This window comes from Hypanus sabinus, chromosome 17 (assembly GCF_030144855.1).
Source record: "Hypanus sabinus isolate sHypSab1 chromosome 17, sHypSab1.hap1, whole genome shotgun sequence".
Classification (NCBI taxonomy): domain Eukaryota; kingdom Metazoa; phylum Chordata; class Chondrichthyes; order Myliobatiformes; family Dasyatidae; genus Hypanus; species Hypanus sabinus.
Genome location: NC_082722.1, coordinates 79,071,921 through 79,094,827, shown reverse-complemented (window position 1 = coordinate 79,094,827; position 22,907 = coordinate 79,071,921). Strand labels below are relative to the sequence as shown.

Here is a 22,907-nt window from a genome sequence, read left to right as displayed (position 1 = left end):
ACTTCGCCACCGTGGCACCCAGTTGCCCGTCAGGTCTTCTTTCAATCTTCATCCCTTCTTAAATCACACCCTCTAGTTTTTGGTTCTCTTTCGCTGGGAGAAAGGCCATGCATTCAGCCCGTCTGTGCCCCAGTCTGTTAGGAGACTGAGATTTACAAAGTTCTGCTGTACGATGGCAGTTCAGCTGTATGTACACTATTGTTTTGTGAATTTGCTCTGCTAGAATTAACTGTGGCTGTATTGTTCCCTTTCTGAGGGCAGCTGACGGACGAGGAGGTGCAACGAGTCCAGGAAGAGTACATGGGAGACACACAGGACAGGATAGAGATCAGAGATCTACACCTTGAGTTGCTGGGAGATGTGTTTATGTTAGAGCCTACAATCCGAGCTGCAAGATATTTCAGAGGTAGAAGATCCAAACAAGTATCCTGTCTTTAAGTGTCGCACTGTGAATACATAGAACACAAAAGAGTACAGCACAGGAACAGCCCTTCGACTCACAATGTTATGCCAAGCCAATTACGTAAATCATTAATTATCGTCTGCCTGTACAATGTCCATATCCTTGCATTTCCCTCATATTCATCCTAACAAAAAATGTCTCTTTAATGCCCCTAATGTATCTGCCACCACCCCAGACAGCGCATTCTGGGCACGCACCACACATTGTATATAAAAAACTTGCTTCCCTTATCTCCTTTGAAATTTCCTCCTCTTACCTCTCTGTGTGAGAACTTAACGCTGACATCGGCCCTCCCCCACGGAACTGACTGTAGTTAGAAACTGTTCAGCAACACTCTCCTGACACAAGTCAGTGGCACAGTGTCCCAAATAAACAAAGGGAATCCTGGCTATTTTCTCAATTTGTGTTTGTTCTTTCAGAGTTCTCCCAAATGAGCAGTTGCCCTGATTAATCAATGGCTAATTATTTGGAATCCACTGTATTTATAAAAAAAACTTACCCCAGACACTTCCATGAAGCTTCTCCCCTCTCACCCGAAGCCTAAAACCTCTAATATTTAACGTTTGGGAACCTAACCTGGGAAAAACACTGACCGTCTCAAAGAACAAAGAATACAGCACAGTACAGGCCATTCAGCCCACAATGTTGTGCCGACCCTTAAACCCTGCCTCCCATATCACCCTCCACCTTAAATTCCTGTCTATATAAACCTGTCTAGTAGTCTCTTAAATTTCACTAGTCTAATTTAATTACACCAAGCTGAGTGTCTCCACTCAGCCTCCGGCACTTCAGAGGAATTTTTATCCACATTTATTCAACCTCTCCTCACAACTTATACCCTTTGATCCAGGCAACATCCTGGTGAACCTCTCCTGCATCCTCTCCAAAGCTTCCACTTTCTTCTTGTAATGAGATGATTGGAACTGTGCACAGTACTCCAAGTGTGGCCTAACCAAACTTTTATACGTGACTTGAAGTGAAGTTGAGTGAAATTATCCCCTTTGGTTCAAGAGCCTGATGGTTGAGGGGTAATAACAATTTCTAGTTCTAAAAAGAGAATGCACAATATAGTGCCACAGTTACAGAGAAAATACAGGGTGGGCAGTATGCTTGGCACAAGGGCCACAACAAAGTATATTGTGAGGTCAAGAGTTCATTATTATCCATCTGTTTAGACTTATATTTAATGTCAGAGACTGTATATGGTACACAACCTGAAATTCGTACTCTTCACAGACATCAATGAGACAAGAGACCCTCTCAAAGATCGATAGAACATTAAGTGTGGCACGTGGCCAAGTGTTTAAGGGGTTGGTCTCGTGATCTGAAGGTCGCTAGTTGGAGCCTCGGTGTTGTGTCCTTGAGCAAGGTACTGAACCACATATTGGTCTGCGACGACACTGGTCCCAAGCTGTTTTGGCCCTGGCCCTTCCCTGGGACAATGTCGGTGGCATGGAGAGGGGAGACCTGCAGCATGGGCAACTGCTGGTCTTCCATACAACCTTGAAAATCATTGGACAGCCGAACAGAAGGTAGAACATCAAAGCCCTGAAGGTTCCTCTTCCCCCCACCAACTCCTCCCTCCCCCTCCCTACACACCAGAAAAAGCATCAACCCCCCCCCCCCCCCACCCAGAGAATGCTGGAGGAACTCAGCAGGCCAGGCAGCAGCATCTGTGGAAAGAAGTACAGTCAGCGTTTGTGGTCAAGACCCTTCAACAGGACTCTCCCACTCCCCCGATATGTAAAACACAGCAGCAAAGCCTCTAAAGAGACCTTGATCCAGCATTCATAAACCGTTCCTGGAGAGAGCAAGGCGTCAGGCCAGCATGGATCTGAAAGGGTGGAGGGACATGGACCAAATGTAGGCAAATGAGACCAGATAAAGTAGACATCTTGGTCAGCACAGATTACTTGGGCAGAAGGGCCTGTTTCTATACTGTATAACTCCATGACTATGACACTTTGCTGTCCATAGTAAAGAGTCCAATTGCTGCTTAGAATTGTAGATATTTATGGCCATTCAGCCCACACCTGCTAGCTCTACAGGGACGTGTTCAGGAACAGATATTACCAATCGACCATCAGGCTCCTGGACCAGAGGGGATAACTTAACTCATCCCGACACTGAACTGATTCCACAACCAATGGACGTGCTTTCAAGGACTCTACAACACATGTTCTCAATATTATGTAATTATGTTCATAAGTATTTGTTTATTTATTATTTGTTGTGCCTTGTTTGCACATTGGTTGTTTGTCCATCTTTGTTTGTGTGAAATTTTTAAGCTAAAGAAATTTCTTTGCATCTCTACTTTGAAAGAGCACCCCTCTATCCTGAGGCTGTGCCCTCTTGTCCAAGACTCTCCCACCATGGGAAACATCCGTTCCACATCTACTCTGTCTAGTCCTTTTAACATGCAAAAGATTTCAATGAGATCCCCCCTCATCCTTCTAAACTCCAGTGAGTACAGACCCAGAGCCATGAAACGTCCCTCGTATGATAATCCTTTCATTCCTGAAATCATCCTTGTGAACTTCCTCTGGACCCTCTCCAATTCTAGCACATCTCTTCTAAGATGAGGAGCCCAAAACTGTTCACAATACTCAAAATGAGGCCTCGCCAGTGTCTTATAAAGCCTCAGCATCACATCCTTGCTCTTGTATTCCAGACCTCTTGAAATGAACGCTAACATTACATTTGTCTTCCTCACTGCTGACTCAACATCCAAGTTAACCTTGAGGGTGTTCTGCACAAGGACTCCCAAATCCCTTTGCATCTCAGATTTTTGGATTTTCTCCCCATTTTGAACATAGCTCTCACATTTATTTCTACTACCAAAGTGCATGACCGTGCATTTTCCAACATTATATTTCATTTGCCACTTTCTTGCCCATTCTTCTAATCTATTTAGATCCTTCTGAATCCGATCTGTTTCGTCAACAATATCTGCCCCTCCACCAATCTTCATATCATCTGCAAACTTGGTAATAAAGCCATCTATTTTATTATCTAAATCATTTATATACAGCATAAAAAGAAGTGTTCCCAACACCAACCCCTGCGGACAACCACGAGTCACTGGCAGCCAACCACACAAGGATCCTTTTATTCCCACACACTGCCTCCTACCAATCAGCCAATGCTCTAACCATGATAGTAACTTTCCTGTAATACCATGGGCTCTTAACTTGGTAAGCAGCCTCATGTGTGGCACTTTGTCAAAGGCCTTCTGAAAGTCCAAATATACAACATCCATTGCATCCCCTTTATCTATCATAGTTGTAATCTCAAAGAATTCCAAAAGGTTCGTCAGGCAGGATTTTCCCTGAATGAAACCTTGCTGACTTTGTACTACCTTGTCCTGTGTCACCAATTACTCTATCACCTTGTCCTTAACGATTCACTCTAACATCATCCCAATCACTGAGGTCAGACTAACTGTCTATAATTTCCTTTCTGTTGCCTTCCTCCTTTCTTAAAAAGTGGAGTGACATTTGCAATTTTCCACTCTTTTGACACTATGCCAGAGTCCAGTGATTTTTGAAAGATCATTTCTGATGCTTCCACAATCTGTACTGCTACCTCTTTCAGAATTCTAGGGTGCGGTTCAACTGGTCCAGGTGACTTACGTACCCTTCGGTCTTTCAGCTTTTTCAGCACCTTCTCCCTTGTAATAGTAACTGCACCCACTTCTCTTCCTTCACACACAACATCATCAGGCATACTACTCGTGTCTTCCACAGTGAAGACTGTTGGAAAATACACATTTAGTTCATCTGCCATCTCCTTGGCTCCATTATTTCTTCTGCCTCATTTTCTAGCGGTCCTGTATCCACTCTCAGCTCTCTTTTATTTTTTATACATTTGCAAAATCTTTCAATATCCTCTTTGATATTATTAGCTAGCTTGCTTTCATATTTCATCATTTCCCCTCTAATGATCCATTTACTTACTTTGTTTTTAAAAACTTCCCAATCCTCTGTCATCCCACTAATTTTTGCTTTGCTGTCTGCCCTCTCTTTTGCTTTTACGTTATCTTTGACTTCCCTTGTCAGCCACAGTTGTATTATTTTGTCATTTGTCATTTTGTCACTATTTTGTATGTGAAGAGCAAGAGGATAAGACGTGAGAGAATAGGACAGTTGAAAAGTCTGTATAGAATCAGAGGAAATGGCAGAGGTACTTAATTAATACTTTGTTTCAGTATTCACTATGGAAAAGGATCTTGGTGATTGTAGGGATGACTTACAGCAGACTGAAAAGCTTGAGCATGTAGATATTAAGGAAGAGGATGTGCTGGAGCTTTTGGAAAGCATCGAGCTGGATACTAGACAACAGGTGCAGGAGTAGGCCATTCAGCCCTTCGAGCCAGCACCACCATTCACTGTGATCATGGCTGATCATCCACAATCAGTACCCCGTTCCTGCCTTCTCCCCACATCCCTTGACTCCGCTATTTTTAAGAGCTCTATCTAACTCTTTCTTAAAAGCATCCATAGAATTGGCCTCCACTGCCTTCTGAGGCAGAGCATTCCATTGATCCACAAATCTCTGGGTGAAAAAGTTTTTCCTGAACTCCGTTCTAAATGGCCTACCCCTTATTCTTAAACTGTGGCCTCAGGTTCTGGACTCACCCAACACCGGGAACATATTTCCTGCCTCTAGTGTTTCCATTCCCTTAATAATCTTATATGTTTCAATCAGATCCCCTCTCATCCTTCTAAATTCCAGTGTATACAAGCCCAGTCACTCCAATCTTTCAACATATGACCGTCCCGCCATTCCGGGAATCAACCTCGTGAACCTACGCTGCACTCCCTCAATAGCAAGAATGTCCTTCCTCAAATTTGGAGACCAAAACTGAACACAATACTCGAGGTGTTGTCTTATCAGGGCCCTATACAACTGCAGAAGGACCTCTTTGCTCCTATACTCAACTCCCCTTGTTATGAAGGCCCACAAGCCATTAGCTTTCTTCACTGACTGCTGTATCTGCATGCTTACTTTCAGTGACTGATGAACAAGGACACCTAGATCTCGTTGTACTTCCCCTTGTCCTAACTTGACACCATTCAGGTAGTAATCTGCCTTCCTGTTCTTGCCACCAAAGTGGATAACCTCACATTTATCCACATTAAACTGCCACACCCAACCCGTCCAAGTCACCCTGCATTCTCCTAACATCCTCCTCTCATTTCACACTGCCACTCAGCTTTGTGTCATCTGCAAATTTGCTAATGTTACTTTTAATCCCTTCATTTAAATCATTAATGTATACTGTAAATAGCTGCGGTCCCAGTACCGAGCATTGTGGTACCCCACTAGTCACTGCCTTCCATTTTGAAAAGGACCTGTTAATCCCTACTCTTTGTTTCCTGTCTGCCAACTAATTTTCTATCCATGTTAATACCCTACCCCCAATACCACGTGCTCTAATTTTGCCCACTAATCTCCTATGTGGGACCTTATCAAAGGCTTTCTGAAAGTCCAGGTATACTACATCCACTGGCTTCCCCTTCTCCATTTTCATAGTTACATCGGGACCAGATGGGATGTACCCCAGGCTACAATGGGATGTACCCCATTGCTATTCCAACACTGCAGGACATGATATTTCTGAAGAAAAGTGAGGGAGAAGTGAGGGAGGAGATTGCTGAGCCTCTGGCGATGCTCTTTGCATAATCAATGAGAATGGGAGAGGTTCCAGGGGATTGGAGGGTTGCGGATGTTGTTCCCTTATTCAAGAAAGGGAGTAGAGATAGCCCAGGAAATTATAGACCAGTGAGTCTTACTTCAGTGGTTGGTAAGTTGATGGAGAAGATCCTGAGAGGTAGGATTTTTGAACATATGGAGAGGCATAACATGATTAGGAATAGTCAGCATGGCTTTGTCAAAGGCAGTTTGTGCCTTACGAACCTGATTGAATTTTTTGTGGATGTGACTAAACACACTGATGAAGGTAGAGTCATAGATGTAGTGTATATGGATTTTAGCAAGGCATTTGATAAGGTACCCTATGCAAGGCTTATTGAGAAAGTAAGGAGGCATGGGATCCAAGGGGCATTGCTTTGTGGATCCAGAACTGGCTTGCCCACAGAGGCAAAGAGTGGTTGTAGAATGGTCATATTCTGCATGGAGGCCGGTGACCAGTGGTGTGCCTCAGGGATCTGTTCTGGGACCCCTACTCTTTATGATTTTTATAAATGACCTGGATGAGGAAGTGGAGGGATGGGTTAGTAAATTTGCTGATGACACAGAGGTTACGTGTGTTGGGGATAGTGTGGAGGGCTGTAAGAGTTTACAGTGGGACATTGATAGGATGCAATACTGGGCTGAGAAGTGGCAGATGAAGTTCAACCCAGGTAAGTGTGAGGTGGTTCATTTTGGTAGGTCAAATATGATAGCAGAATGCAGCATTAATGGCAAGACTCCTGGCAGTGTGGAGGATCAGCGGGATCTTGGGTTCCGAGTCAATAGGACTCTCAAAGCTGCTATGCAGATTGACTCTGTGGTTAAGAAGGCATACGGTGCATTGGCCTTCATCAATCGTGGATTGAGTTTAAGAGCCGAGAGGTCATGTTGCAGTTATATAGGACCCTGATGATACCTCACTTGGAGTACTGTGCTCAGTTCTGGTTGCCTCACTCCAAGAAGGATGTGGTCAATGTTTAAGGATCTCTTGCAGGATGTTGGGGATAAATTTGTCCTGATGAGGAAGATGAAGAATGGTAGGGTGAAGGAACCATGGGTGACAAGTGAAGTGGAAATCTAGTCAGGTGGAAGAAGGCAGCATACATGAGGTTTAGGAAGCAAGGATCAGATGGGTCTATTCAGGAATATAGGGTAGCAAGAAAGGAGATTAAGAAGGAGCTGAGAAGAGCGAGAAGCGGGCATGAGAAGGCCTTGGCGAGTAGGGTAAAGGAAAACCCCAAGGCATTCTTCAATTATGTGAAGAACAAAAGGATGACAGGAGTGAAGGTCGGACCAATTAGAGATAAAAGTGGGAAGATGTGCCTGGAGGCTGTGGAAGTGAGCGAGGTCCTCAATGAATACTTCTCTTCGGTATTCACCACTGAGAGGGAACTTGATAACGGTGAGGACAATATGAGTGAGGTTGATGTTCTGGAGCATGTTGATATTAAGGGAGAGGAGGTGTTGGAGTTGTTAAAATACATTAGGACGGATAAGTCCCCGGAGCCTGACGGAATATTCCCCAGGCTGCTCCATGAGGCAAGGGAAGAGATTGCTGAACCTCTGGCTGGGATCTTTATGTCCATGGGATCGTTGTCCATGAGAATGGTACCGGGGGATTGGAGGGAGGTGAATGTTGTCCCCTTGTTCAAAAAAGGTAGTAGGGATAGTCCAGGTAATTATAGACCAATGAGCCTCACGTCTGTGGTGGGAAAGCTGATGGAAAAGATTCTTAGAGACAGGATCTATGGACATTTAGAGGATCATGGTCTGATCAGGGACAGTTCTTTGAGGTGTTCTTTGAGGAGGTGACCAGGCATATAGATGAGGATAGTGCAGTGGATGTGATCTACATGGATTTTAGTAAGGCATTTGCCAAGGTTCCACATGGTAGGCTTATTCAGAAAGTCAGAAGGCATGGGATCCAGGGATGTTTGGCCAGGTGGATTCAGAATTGGCTTGCCTGCAGAAGGCAGAGGGTTGTGGTGGAGGGAGTACATTCAGATTGGAGGGTTATGACTAGCAGTGTCCCACAAGGATTTGTTCTGGGACCTCGACTTTTTGTGATTTTTATTTACAACTGGATGAGGGGGTAGAAGGGTGGGTTGGCAAATTTGCAGACGACACAAAGGTTGGTGATGTTGTAGATAGTGTAGAGGATTGTCGAAGATTGCAGAGAGACATTGATAGGATGCAGAAGTGGGCTGAGAAGTGGCAGATGGAGTTCAACCCAGAGAAGTGTGAGGTGGTACACTTTGAAAGGACAAACTCCAAGGCAGAGTACAATGTAAATGGTAGGATACTTGGTAGTGTGGAGGAGCAGAGGGATCTGGCGGTACATGTCCACAGATCACTGAAAGTTGCCTCACAGGTAGATAGGGTAGTTAAGAAAGCTTACATAAGTGTTAGCTTTCATAAGTCAAGGGATAGAGTTTAAGAGACGCGATGTAATGATGCAGCTCTATAAACTCTGGTTAGGCCACACTTGGAGTACTGTGTCCAGCTCTGGTCGCCTCACTATAGGAAGGATGTGGAAGCATTGGAAAGGATACAGAGGAGATTTACCAGGATGCTGCCTGGTTTAGAGAGTATGGATTATGATCAGAGATTAAGGGAGCTAGGGCTTTACTCTTTGGAGAGAAGGAGGATGAGAGGAGACATGATAGAGGTGTACAAGATATTAAGAGGAATAGACAGAGTGTACAGCCAGCGCCTCTTTCCCAGGGCACCACTGTACAGTACAAGAGGACAAGGCTTTAAGGTAAGGGGAGGGAAGTTCAAGGGGAATATTAGAGGAAGGTTTTTCACTCAGAGAGTGGTTGGTGCATGGAATGCACTGCCTGAGTCAGTGGTGGAGACAGATACACTAGTGAAATTTAAGAGACTACTAGACAGGTATATGGAGGAATTTTAAGTGGGGGTTATATGGGATGCAGGGTTTGAGGGTCAGCACAACATTATGGGCCGAAGGGCCTGTAATATGCTGTACTATTCTATGTTCTTTGTTCTATGAAACCATAGAAAGGGTGCAGAGGAGAATTACAAGGATGTTGCCTGGAGTGGGGAGGATGCCTTATGAGAATAGGTTGAGTGAACCCGGCCTTTTTTCCATGAAGCGACGGAGGACGAGAAGTGACTTGATAGAGGTGTACGAGATAACGAGAGGCATTGATCATGTTAATAGTTAGAGGCTTTTTCCCAGGGCTGAAATAACTAGTACGAAAGGGCGTAGTTGTAAAGTGCTTGGAATTAGGTACAGAGGAGATGTCAGGGGTAAGTTCTTTACGCAGAGAGTGGTGAGTGCATGGAATGGGCTGCTGGTGGTGGAGGCAGAAATGATAGGGTCTTTTAAGAGACTCCTGGATAGGTACATGGAGCTTCAAAAAATAGAGGGCTAGGTGGTTCCAGGTAAGGACATGTTCGAGACAGCTTTGTAAGCTGAAGGGTCTGTATTGTGCTGTAGGTTTTCTATGTTTCTATGAGTATTTCTTCATTTTTGGAATACACATGTCCTGCACCTTCCTCATTTTTCCCAGAAACAAATGCCATTGCTGCTCTGCTGAATTCCCTGCCAGCATCTCCTTCCAATTTACTTTGGCCAACTCCTCTCTCATTCCAACCTAATTTCCTTTACTCCACTGAAATACTGCTACATCACCGATCTTACTTTCTCCCTATCAAATTTCAAGTTGAACACAATCATATTGTGATCACTGGCTCCTAAGGGTTCTTTTATTTTAAGCACCCTAATTGCCTTGGGTTCATTACATAACACCCAATCCAGTATAGCTGATCCCCTAGTAGACTCAACAACAAACTGCCTTAAAAACTATCTCTTAGGCATTTATCAAACTCACTCTCTTGAGATCGATTACTAACTAGATTTTCCAATCGACCTGAATGTTAAAATCTCCCATGATTATCATAACATTGCCCTTTTGACACGCCTTCTCTATTCCTTATTGTGATCTGAGGTCCACCTCCCGGTCACTGTTGGGAGGCCATCAGGGTCCTTTTACCCTTGCAGTTTCTTAACTCAGCTCACAAGGATTCAACATCTTCTAATCTTCTGTCACATTTTCCTATCCCTTCCGATTTTCCGATCCTCCACTCTTTTCATTAATTTATTGTATTTCATTGAATCTACTGTGAATTCCTACAAGGAAATTAATCTTGGGGTAGTGTATGGAGACTTTGATAATGAGTTTACTTTGAACTTTGACTGGGTAAATCCCACTTCCAGGGTGTCAATCTGTGGTCTTTGAAATGTGCTTTCCAAGTGATCCCTCACTGGGGAGCGTTTCTACCTCCCTTCATCACCCATTCGGGCAGAAAGTTCCAGAACCTCACTACTCATTGAAGTCTGTCCATATTCACATCTGCCAGCAAATGTAAGTCAGTACTAACTGCTCTTCCAAGGGGCCGATGTCTTACCTTTTCATCATGTTTCAGTGTCCCCATTCCCTGCCCTTCCTGGGGGGTTAGTTCTTATTTTGAGATACAGCACAGAAACAGGCGGGGAGGCCCACAAGACCACACCGTCCAAGTACACACACATGACTAATTGACGTAACCCGTACGTCTGTGGAATGTGGGTGGAAACCAGAGCACTGGAGGCAATGCATGCCAGGAAGGGGAGAACATACAGACTCAGTGCTGACAGCAGAGGGAGTCTCTTAATCACTGACCTAATCTCTACCCAGCATCTGGTTAGCAAATGTGCAGTCACTGGAGAACAGAATTGAGCACCTGAGGGCAAGATTGCTGTATCAGAGAGAAATGAGTTGATTGTAATAATACTCTAATTTTCCTCTGTCTTCCCTCCGCAGATGCAAGGTGTCCGGTCTATCTGTACGAGTTCCAGCACAAAACGAGTATCCTTAGCAAGAGCCGCCCTGATTTTGTGAAGGCTGACCACGGAGACGAGATTGGATATGTCTTTGGTAGTGCTTTCTGGGATGGAGACATTTTGATAAACGGTGAGAAAACCCTTCAGTGACATTGAATGGATGGCACGGTGGTGTAGCGGTTAGCGCATTCGCTTTACAGCTCCAGCGACGTGAGTTCAATACCCGCCACTGTCTGTAAGGAGTTTGTACGTTCTCCCCATGACAGCATGGATTTCCTCCGGCTGCTCCAGTTTCCTCCCACGTTCCAAAGACATACGGGTTAGTAGGTTAACTGGACTCGTGCTGCAATCGGGCTCATTTGGCTGGAAGGGCCTGTTACAATGCTGGGCCTCTAAAGGAAAGAAAATTAAAAACATCAACCCTCCGTTCTCAGTCCGACAGTTCTGTGTACTTTCCTATTACCTGGTGAGGAGCTGAGGTCTGTTAGGAATCTGCGGACTGTTTTGTACCTACGGATTTTTTAAATATATAATATAAAAGTCTTATGCTGATGGCGTACTGTGAACACGTCAATCTGAATCGCTGTGTCCAGAATGAAGGTTTTAACCAAGATTCCATGAAACAGCAGACACAAATGGTCCTAATGTCCCTCTGGTACAGCGCCCTAGCTCTGAGATCTTATTTACCAGAACTGTATTTGCCAGCAAGGTGGTTGGCATTGGGAGCCGAAAACCACATTTCCTTGAATGAACCTTTAGCCCAGCTCGGCATCCTCTCTTCTGCCATCCTAAAAGGGAAGTGAGTCAGCACCGGTGACCAGAGTCCATTCCAGTTCCATCGGTTTTCAGTAGTGATAGATTTTTTTAGTCCCATTAAAATAACGTTACTGACTGTACAGACCTTCGATGTAGTTGTGGTTCTCAGCTGTAGCAGACTGAGACTGGAGTATTTGATGTTGTCCAGCGTAGCTGCAGGCACGAGTCACCTTCTCGGTGGCACCCCAGAAGTAGAAACGGAAAAGGCTCAAGAAAGTGGATAAGGCCCGATCCATCACAGGCAATGCCCTCCCCACCACTGAGCACATTTACGTGGAGTGCTGGCCCAAGAAAGCAGCATCCATCATCAAGGGACACCACTGTCCAAGCCATACTCTCTTCTAGGTATAGGGGCCTTGTGTCCCACACCACCAGGTTCAGGAACAGTTATTCCCCAACAACCATCAGTCTCCTGAACCAGCGTCAATAACTTCACTCAGCACAACTCTGAACTGATTCCACAATCTACAGACTCTACAACTCACGTTATCAGCATTTTTAAAATATGCACGTTTTGCCTTCTTTTGCACATTGGTTCTTTGTCAGTCTTTGTTTATGTGTAACCATGACAAAGTCTGCAGATGCTGGAAATCCAAAGCAACACACACAAAATGCTGGCGGAACACAGGGGGTCAGGCAGCAACTCTGTAAAGGAATAAATAGTCGACATTTTGGGCCAAGACCCTTCTTCTGTCCAGTGTGTTGCTTTGTTTATGTATAGTTCTTTTTAATAAACACTACTGTATTTCTTAATTTTCTGTAAATTCCTGCAAGAAAATGAATCTCAAGGTAACACAGGCCATTTGGACCATCGAGTCTGCTTCACCATGTGATCATGACTGAATCATTTTCCCCCTCAGCCCCAATCTCCTGCCTTCTCCCTGTATCCCTTTGTGCCCTGACTAAACGAAAATCTATCAACCTCTGTCTTTAATATACCAATGACTTGGCATCCACAAATTCTCTACTCTTTTCTTTTGAATGCTGCTTACATAATGCTATGTGCCTGTGATCAAAGTTTAAAGAAACGTTATTGTCAAAGTACGTATATGTCACCATATACAATCCTGAGATTCATTTCCCTGTGGGTGCGCTCATTAAATCAATAGAATAATAACCATAGCTGAATCAATGGAAGACTGCACAAACTTGGGCATTCAACCAACGTGAAAAAGATAACAAACTGTGCACAAACAAAAAGAAATTATCAATAAATAAACAAACAAACAAACAAAAATAAATATGAAGAACATGAGACAAAGAATCTTTGAAAGTGAGTTCACTGGTTGTGGGAACTTTCCAATGATGGGGCAAGTGAAATTGAGTGGTTATCCCCTTTGGCTCAGGAGCCTGATGGTTGAGGGATGATAAATGTTGCTGAAACTGGTGGTTGAGTCTTGATGCTCCGGTCCCTTTTTCTTGATGGCAGCAGCGAGAAGAGAGCATGATCTGGGTGGTGGGGCCCCTGAAGATGGATCTTGCTTTTCTGTGACAGCGTTTCATGGAGACGTGCTCAATGGTGGGAAGGGCTTGACCCGTGATGGACCCACAATGCTGCTGCGTAAACTTTTCCATTGCATCTGTGCACACATTTTGTGTGCATTTGACAATGACTTTCACTTTGAGAGAGTTCTGGGATTTCTACCCAGCGATGATGAAGCATTGGTGATATATTTCCAAGTCAGGGTGGTGTGAGACTTGGATAAGAGAGTATCCAGTGCATTTTGGAGACAGCGTGCACTGCAGCCACAGTGTGCCAGGGTGGAGAGGGTTGTGCTCAGGGAGGTTGAGGGAATGCCAGTGGGCAGGTTAATCTGTCCAGGCTGGTGTTGTGTTTCTAGAGAGTTGTTGGTACTGCCCTGATACATTACTTCCCCTTCCCTCACTCTCCTCCCCATTTGCTCTGCATAGTCATAGGACACTATAACATAGAAACTGGTCCTTTGGCCCATCTAGTCCATGCTAAACTTAGTCCCATTGACCTGCAGCTGGACCATAGCCCTACATACCTCCCCCATCCATGTACTTATCCGAATTTCTCTCAAACGTTGAAATCGAACCTGCATCCATCGCTTCTCCTGGCAGCTCATTCCACACTCTCACCACCCTCTGCTCTGAGTGAAGAAGTTCCCCCTCAAGTTCCCCTTCAATATTTTATCTTTCACCCTTAAACCATGACCTCTCCTCAGTGGAAAAGCCTGCTTGCATTTACCCGCTCTACTGCATAACCCACATAACTTCTCTGTCAAATCTCCCACATTCTTCCACAAATAATGTCCAAACCAAATTAGCCTTTCCCTATAACTTGGGTCCTCAAGTCCTGGCAACACCACTGTACAATTTTTTTGCAAGTACTAGTCTCACCCATCCTGACTGGAGAAAGTCTGCTTGCATTTACCCTGTCTATACCCCTCATGACTTTGTTTACCCTGACTGCACTTGCGGGACCTAGCATCCCCACGTTGTGTTAATGTCATCCCCTGCGGATACGCTTAAAGGTGACTGACCTCGATTGCTATCAGTTTCTCAGTGTCAGGCACTGCCCGAGCCTCCGAGATCTCATTGATGGTGTGACTTTTCCAGGGAGTGTGACTGCTGAGGAGATGGAATTGAGCAGAACTATAATGAAATACTGGGCCAACTTTGCCAAGACTGGGTAAGCAACATGTTTGATCTCGAGGGCTTGGTGGGATGGACAACCTGGGGTCTCTTTCTATACTGCAGTGCTCTAGGCTCTCAGCTCCCCTCTCATTGGGGAGCTACTGTCAGAGTCCCCTGGGTGGCAAACCGCAGTGCGTTTTGTAGGCAGTGTTGGGTGTGCAGTGTGGCGGAACGTCTGCGGAACCTGAGCTGTTTGCCATGGTTGAGTGCTTCACAGTAAATCACACAAAAAAAGGCTGGAGGAACTCCACAGGTCAGGCAACCTCTACGGAGAGGAATAAACATTCTTGGGCCAAGAACCTTCATCCGGACTAGAAAGGAAGGGGGAAGAAGCCAGAATTAGAAGGCAAGGCGCTGGGGGTAAAGGGAAAGCTGCCAGGTGATAGGTGAGACCTGGTGAATTGAATTGAATTGACTTTATTTCTTACATCCTTCGCATACATGAGCAATAAAAATTGTTATGTTATGTCTCTGTCTGAATATGCAATGTGCAATTTATAGTAATTTGTAATAAATAGTTTGTACAACAGAACAGTCAATATAGCATAGAAATACAGCTGTATTAGCATGAGTTAATCAGTCTGATGGCCTGGTGGAAGAAGCTGTCCCGGAGCCTGTTGTCCTGGCTTTAATACTGCGGTACTGCTTCCCGGATGGTAACAGCTGGAACAGTTTGTGTTTGGGGTGATATAGATCCCCAATGATCCTTCGGGCCCTTTTTACACGTTAAAAATGTCTCTGAATAGTGTGAAGTTCACACTTACAGATGCGCTGGCTATCCGCACCAGTCTCTGCAGAGTCCTGCGATTGATGGAATTACAGTTCCCATACCAGACAGTGATGTAGCCAGTCAGGATGCTCTCAATTGTGCCACTGTAGAAAGTCCTTAGGATCTGGGGGCCCATACTTCAACTATCTGAGGTGAAAGAGGCGCTGTTGTGTTTTCTCACCACACAGCCGGTACGTACAAACCAGGTGAGATCCTCGGTGATCAAAATGCTGAGGAACTTAAAGCTGTACAACCTCTCACCCCCAGATCCATTAACGTCTCCTTTCCTCCTGTAATCCACAACCAGCTCCTTTGTTTTTGTGACATTGAGGGACAGGTTGTTTTCTTGACACCACTGTGTCAGGGTGGTGACTTCTCATTATTATTTGAGATAAGGCCAATCAATGTAGTATCTTCAGCAAATTTAATTAGCACTGAGTGGTGATACCGTCATGGGTGGACAGAGAGTAAAGGAGGGGGCTTAGGACACAGCCCTGAGGGGCTCCTGTGTTGAGAGACAGAGGGGTGGAGGTGAGGGATCCCACTCTTACCACCTGCCAGCAATCTGACAGGAAGTCCAGGATCCAGCTGCACAAGGCAGGGTGAAGGCCGAGGTCTCTGAGCTTCTTGTCGAGCCTGGATGGAACTATGGTGTCGAATGCTGAACTGTAACCCAAGTACAGCATTCTCACATAAGCATCCTTCTTCTCCAGATGCGTAAGGACGGAGTGTAGACCTGTGGCTATTGTGTCATCTGTCGATCGGTCGTGTCAGTAGGTGAATTGTAGGGTGTCCAGTGTGGGTGGTAGCATGCTGCAGATGTGGTCCTTGACCAGACTTTCAAAGCATTCGCTTATTATTGAGGTGAGTGTGACAGGACGTCAGTTGTTCAGAAATGTTGCCTTGGTCTTTTCGGGTATTGGAACAATGGTGGATAATTTGAAGCAGGAGGGAACTCTACACTGGGAGAGGGAGAGATTAAAACTGTCTGTGAACACACTTGCCTGTTGTGCCCCACACATCCTGAGTACCCGCCCTTGGATGCCGTCAGATCCCGCAGCCTTGTGACTGTCCACTTGGAAACATCTGTGTACCTCAGCCTCAGAGATGACCAAGTGCAGGTCACATCGGCAGCTCGCCTCAGGGGCTCAGTGTTAGTGACATTAAACTGAGCATAAAAAAGATTCAGCTGATCTGGGAGAGAGGCTGTGAGGTTGGCAGTGCCACTGTGTTTAGCTTTGATGGTGTGCAGACCTTGCCATAAGCTGCGTGTGTTGGTGGAGAGTTGTGTCTGGATCTTGTCCCTGTATTGTCGTTTCGCTGCCTTGATGACTTTGCGCAGATCGTAGCCACGTTTCTTGAGTTCCTGGTGGTTACCTTCAGCGAAACCTCTGTCCCTCGCGGTAAGTGCTGCTTGAACGGAACTGTTGATCCTGGGTTCCTGGTTTGGATATACCCTGACCGATCTTTAGGGGACAAAGTCACAATGCACTTCCAAATGAAACTCGTGACCCTTTCTGTGAACTCAGAGACATCCTCATCATGAAAGACATTCCAGCTGATGTCATCAAAGCAGTCCTGTAGCATGGAGACTGATTGGTTGGATCAACAGTGGACGGTTTTAACTATGGACGCCTCTTGTTTCAGCTTCTTCCTGTACACGGGCAGAAGTAAGACAGAGGAGTGATCGGATTTTCCAAATGACGGACGGAGGAGCGCTTTGTAAGCGTTGCGGAAGGGAGAGTAGCAGTGCTATCTCCCCGTGTGCTCACCTGGATATGTTGACAAAACTTCAGATAGCGACACTCTGTTGAAGTCTCTGGCAGCCTTCGGGTGTTCTGTCTTCCAGCATGCTGATGTTCCCGTACAGGTCCTTCCGAGCCGGTTCAGTATCAGCCTGCAGTGGAATGTGCTCAGCTCTGATAATAACAGCCGTGAGTTCCCTAGGTAGCCAAAAAGGTTTACACAGCAGCACCAAGTACTCCAGTTCCAGGAAACAAAAGGATTTGAGAGCATGCACATTCTGGGGGTCACACCAAGCATTCGTCAGCATGAAGCACACCCCACCTCTTTTATCCTTCCCAGAGGTTTTTAGACCTGTTCACCTGGAGCGAACTCCAGCCAGCTCCCTTGCACGCTCTCCATCCGTGCCTGGGTTGAGTGTCGAGCCAGCAATTCGATCTCGTATAAAAAAGGCCTGGAGATGGATGGGCTCCACCAAGTCGCAGATGCCCAAGACGCACTGTGCGATGAGCCATCACCAAAAGATTCGTGCAAAAAGCTTGTGCTGACGCGCCCCGACGACTCCGCCAGGAGTTAAGGGGGCATACACCCCCCCGGAAGAGGGGCATCCAAATGGCTCAAAGGTGTTATCCGGTATCTCCTCCATCAGCCAGGACTCCACATTCCTTTGTTCCTTTGATAGGAGATTCTAGCTCTCAGTTCACACAGCTTGTTGTCCAGGGAATGAATGTCAGCCAAGAGCAGGCTAGTGAGCAGCGGCTGATTTGCATGCCGTCTCAACCTCACCAGGCGACATCCCTTCTCCCTCACCTCTGGTGCCACATCCGAGGTAACTGTGATGTAATAAATGAGCCTCCCATGGATCACAGAAGTTGGGGTTCCCAGTGTAGAAAAGGAAGCACGTAGCAGGTAAATGTCATCTTCCCGATGTTCAGAGGAGTCACTCAGTCGTATCCGATGTGACTATCAGCTTCTTCAACAAGGAATATGAAAGGAAGTGCAGAAATTAGCAGTACACTGTGAAGCTGGAACGGCGCTCGCAACACGGCTGCCGTACGCAGCACCGTCTTGGGGAAGGGAACCGGAGTGGATGGGAGAGATTGTTCAATGTCATTTCCAGCACACAAGTGTAAAGGAGAATGAAATAATTGGTACTCCGGATCTGATGCAGCACAAAAAAATCAATAAGATACATCACTCAATACTAATACAAACACAATAAATATGAATACATAAAATACGTGATATACATTGATCGATTGTGTGCCTATAAAGTGACGCTCAGCACAGGAGTGTCAGTATATCAGGTGACTGACTGGAAATGATAAAGTAGTGGTGGTGGGGGGTGTGGAGGGGTGGCTTAGTGGGTGGAGGTGTTGATCAGCCTTACTGCTTGGGGAAAGTAACTGTTTTTGAGTTTGGTGGTCCTGGTGTGGATGCTATGTGGCCTCGTCCCTGATGGGAGTGGGACTAACAGTCCTTGAGCAGGGTGGGTGGGACCCTTCATGATGTTACTGGCCCTTTTCCAGCACCTTTCTGTATCTATGTCCTTGATGGCGGTTAGGCTGGTGCCAGTGATGCATTGGGAAGTTCTGACTAACTGTTGAATCTTGAGTGAACCATACCTCTAATGTGTAAGTTACTGCTTGCAGGAACCCCAATGGCGAGGGACTGGCACTGTGGCCACTCTATGATCAGAGTGAGGGCTACCTGCAGCTGAACCTGAAGCCGACGGTTGGGATGAAGCTGAAGGAACATCGAATGAAAATCCTGACCAAAGTCTGGAATCCCCAAGCTGGGAGCGAGACCACACAAACCCCAGAGAACCTTGCTGGGGCAGAGACCGAGCAAAGCTCGACAGGTGATAAAGACCAGAGAGTAGAACTGCAGCCTCCAGCAAGCACACTTTAAACCCCCGGCTTAAATGAACTAACTCTGTGAGCCTGCTTCCAGCTGGGTATCCTCAATGCCACTGGAATGGTTACGCCAATCCGGTTAAGCAAAATGAGGGGTGCAGAAGCCTTTCAGCTGATCTAACCCAACTCATTCACTAACAAATTCTCTTCAACCCATCTCCCCTACTGGGGCATAGGCAATCGAAAGCTGCTCGCTTGCCAGGTCGTCTGTCCTGAGCCAGTCTTCCAAGTTGTCTCCAGGAGTAGCCCATCTTCGAAGATCCTTCCTCTCCCAGGAATGAGATTTTTGAAGATTCTGTTGGCGTTTCGGTGGCAGTGGGATTTTATGGAAAGGAGATGTTAGCCCCATGCATGACCTTCCTCCTTTTGCAGCCAGGCTTGGTGAGGTACACTAACAAATCAGTAACAGGTAAAAGCACCTTGCTGTCCTTGCAATAACCCAATGGCCGATGTTCCCCTTGTCTCACTCACTGACCCACTCCCACCTTCTCTGCCACTGCTTGCTTTCTCTCTCACACAAAACGCTAGAGGAACTCAGCAGGGCAGGCAGCATCTATGGAGGGAACAGAACAGTCAAAGTTTCAGGCTCAGATCCTTCGTCAGGACTCGGAATACTAAAGAATCTGTTGAATCTCTGGTGTTGAAGCTTCCTCCCTCGGTTTGCAGGAAGGATCACCTGGTCTGAATCATTCCAGTTTCTCTCTCCACTTCATCTTGGAAGTCTCGACAGTACTTCTCCTATAGATGCTGCCTGGCCTGCTGTGTTCCACCAGCATTTTGTGTGTGTTGTTGTTTGAATTTCCAGCATCTGCAGATTTCCTCGTGTTGTCTCTCTCCAGGGAGACTGCCTTACTAACTTCTTCCATGGCCTCCTCTTCTACTATGATGAGGCTATTCTCAGTTGGAGGAGCACACCTCATATTCTGTCTAGGTAGCCTCAACCCTTAAGCTGGCCTCTTACCTCTTGTCATCACCTGCCTCTCACCTGCCCCTGGTGGCCTTCCTCCTGCCTTTCCTTCTGTTTGCTTAATATTTCTTTATGATTTGATGCCTCCACCCTGCCATGGGTGTGTGGGTGGTGTCTCTGTGTGTGGTGTGTGGGTGGGTGGTGTCTGTGTGGGTGTGGGTGTGTGGGTTGTGTGTGTGTAGGTGGGTGGGTGGTGTCTGTGTGTGTGTGGGTGGGTGGGTGGTATTTGTGGGTGTGGGTGGGTGGTGTGTGGGTGGGTGGTGTCTGTGTGGTGTGTGGGCGGGTGGTGTCTGTGAGTGTGTGTATGTGTGGGTGAGTAGTGTAGGTGGTGTCTGTCTGTGGGTAGTGTCTGTGTGGGTAGGTGGTGTCTGTGTATGTGTGTGGTATCTGTGCGTGTGTGGGTAGTGTGTGGGTGGGTGGTTGTGTGTGGGTGGTTGTGTGGGTGCATGGTGTGTGTGGTGTATGTGGGTGGGTGGGTGGTTGTGTGTGTGGTGTATGTGGGTGGGTGGTTGTGTGTGTGTGGGGGTGGTTGTGTGGGTGCATGGTGTGTGTGTGTGTGGTGTATGTGGGTGGGTGGTTGTGTGTGTGGGTGGGTAGTGTGTGTGTGTGTGATGTATGTGGGTGGGTGGTTGTGTGTGGGTGGGTGGTTGTGTGTGTGGGTTGTGTGTATAGGTGGGTGGTGTCTGTGTGTGTGGGTGGGTAGTGTGTGTGTGTGGGTGAGTAGTGTAGGTGGTGTCCGTGTGTGGGTGGGTGGTTGTGTGTGCGTGGGTGGTTTGTGTGTGTGTATGGGTGGATGGTTGTGTGTGTGTGTGATGTATGTGGGTAGGTGGTGGTGTGTGGGTGGGTGGTTGTGTGTGTGAGTGGGTGGTTGTGTGGGGTGTATGTGGGTGGGTGGTTGTGTGTGGGTGGGTGGTTGTGTGTGTGTGATGTATGTGGGTGGGTGGTTGTGTGTGTGGGTTGTGTGTGTAGGTGGGTGGTGTCTGTGTGTGTGGGTGTGGGTGAGTAGTGTAGGTGGTGTATGTGTGTGTGGGTGGTTGTGTGTGTGTGGGTGGGTGGTTGTGTGTGCGTGGGTGGTTTGTGTGTGTGTATGGGTGGATGGTTGTGTGTGTGTGATGTATGTGGGTAGGTGGTGGTGTGTGGGTGGGTGGTTGTGTGTGTGAGTGGGTGGTTGTGTGTGGTGTATGTGGGTGGGTGGTTGTGTGTGTGTGGGTGGGTGGTTGTGTGTGTGTGTGGCTGGTGGTGTGTGGGTGGGTGGTTGTGTGTGGTGTATGTGGGTGGTGGTGTCTGGGTGTGGTGTATGTGGGTGGGTGGTTGTGTGAGTGTGGGTGGTTGTGTGTGTGTGGGTGGGTGGTGGTGTGTGGGTAGTGCATATTTGATGTATGTGTGATTAACAGGTGTGGAAACATGGTTTGCATTTAGATCACCTCAGTGTCACTGTAACCTGAATATTGACCTGTTCACCAATCCCAATCCGTATTTCAGATTCAGATTTATTTATCACATGGACATGGAAGCACACAGGGAAATGCATCATTTGTTGGTTAACAACCAACACAATCTAAGGATGAGCCGCCATGGTAGCGTAGCGGTTCGTGCGACCCTATTACAGCTCGGGCGTGCATTTCGGATTTCAATTCTGGTGTCCTCTGTAAGGAGTTTGTACATCCTCGATGTAGAGTGCTCTGGTTTCCTCCCACAGTCCAAAGACGTATCAGTTAGAAGATTAGTTGGACATTGTAAATTACCCTGTGATTAGGCTGGGGATAGATCAGTGGGGTGCTGGCAGTGCAGATTGAAGGGCCAAATCAATCAATCAATAAATAAGTAAATAAACGTGTTGGGGGCTGCCCGCAAGTGTCGCCACAATTCCGGTCACAACACAGCATGCTCACCACAAACAACTGATCCTCCACCATTTTAGCAGCCAAGTGAATAATTTGCATTAATTTTCATTCACTGCAAGTCATGGTAACAGCTTTTTTGAGGGGGACATTATCAAGAGCCAGTGGAGGTCTGTTAAATATCCACTGACCTGGTTGCCTCTTCCAAAACTTTACTCAGGCTGAACAACCTCTGTAGGCCCAACCTCTCGCTGATCACCTGAAAATTATCATGGAGGTCTAATAGACAATTTCCTGACCACAGATACCAAGCTAACCAGTCTCTGTTGTCTGCTCTCTCAAACAATTTTCTTCAATAGTGGTGTGAAGTTGTGCAGTTTTCCAAATAGAAGGAACGGCTTTTGGATCAAGAGCTTCAGAAGGTAACGCTTCACGTATTCTGCAGTGTTGTGGCCGGCTTGTTTTCAAAACTGCTGTTGGAAACCATCTGGACCTGTGGGTTTGTCATCACCATTGCTGTTTCTTTCATCATGATCCATTTAACAAATGTAACATTGGGAAATAATGTACCATTAATCCTCTAAAGTAAAGGACAAGCTGTATCATTCAACTTGTCCGCATTTTTTTCTGGTTTGAAGGAATAATCCTGTTAGAACACCGAGCATTAGAGCACGGTACAGGCCCCTCGGCCCAGGAATAATCGTCGTTAGAACACCGAGCATTAGAGCACGGTACAGGCCCCTCGGCCCAGGAATAATCCTCATTAGAACACCGAGCATTAGAGCACGGTACAGGCTTTTCGGCCCAGGAATAATCCTGTTAGAACACCGAGCATTAGAGCACGGTACAGGCCCCTCGGCCCAGGAATAATCCTCATTAGAACACCGAGCATTAGAGCACGATACAGGCCCCACGGCCCAGGAATAATCCTGTTAGAACACCGAGCATTAGAGCACGGTACAGGCCCCTCGGCCCAGGAATAATCCTCGTTAGAACACCGAGCATTAGAGCACGGTACAGGCCCCTCGGCCCAGGAATAAACCTCGTTCGAACACCGAGCATTACAGCACGGTACAGGCCCCTCAGCCCAGGAATAATCCTCGTTAGAACACCGAGCATTAGAGCACGGTACAGGCCCCTCGGCCCAGGAATAATCCTGTTAGAACACCGAGCATTAGAGCACGGTAC

The 22,907-nt window shown here is 46.5% G+C and overlaps 1 protein-coding gene across 3 annotated transcripts in view; it reads left to right on the top strand.

The window, feature by feature from the left end:
- Positions 1 to 22,313, top strand: part of LOC132407058 (fatty acyl-CoA hydrolase precursor, medium chain-like) — a 66,630-nt gene extending 44,317 nt beyond the window's left edge. For 2 of the 3 annotated variants that reach the window (XM_059993304.1, XM_059993306.1), the window contains exons 10-13: positions 262 to 406; positions 10,987 to 11,136; positions 14,406 to 14,478; positions 18,648 to 19,998. In XM_059993304.1, coding sequence (XP_059849287.1) covers positions 262 to 406; positions 10,987 to 11,136; positions 14,406 to 14,478; positions 18,648 to 18,906 — 627 coding nt within the window. In that variant the 3' untranslated portion in view covers positions 18,907 to 19,998. Of the gene's footprint in view, positions 1 to 261; positions 407 to 10,986; positions 11,137 to 14,405; positions 14,479 to 18,647; positions 19,999 to 22,078 lie in introns of those variants that run through there. The other variant, XM_059993305.1, reaches the window with a different exon arrangement.
- The last annotated feature ends 594 nt before the right edge of the window (positions 22,314 to 22,907 follow it).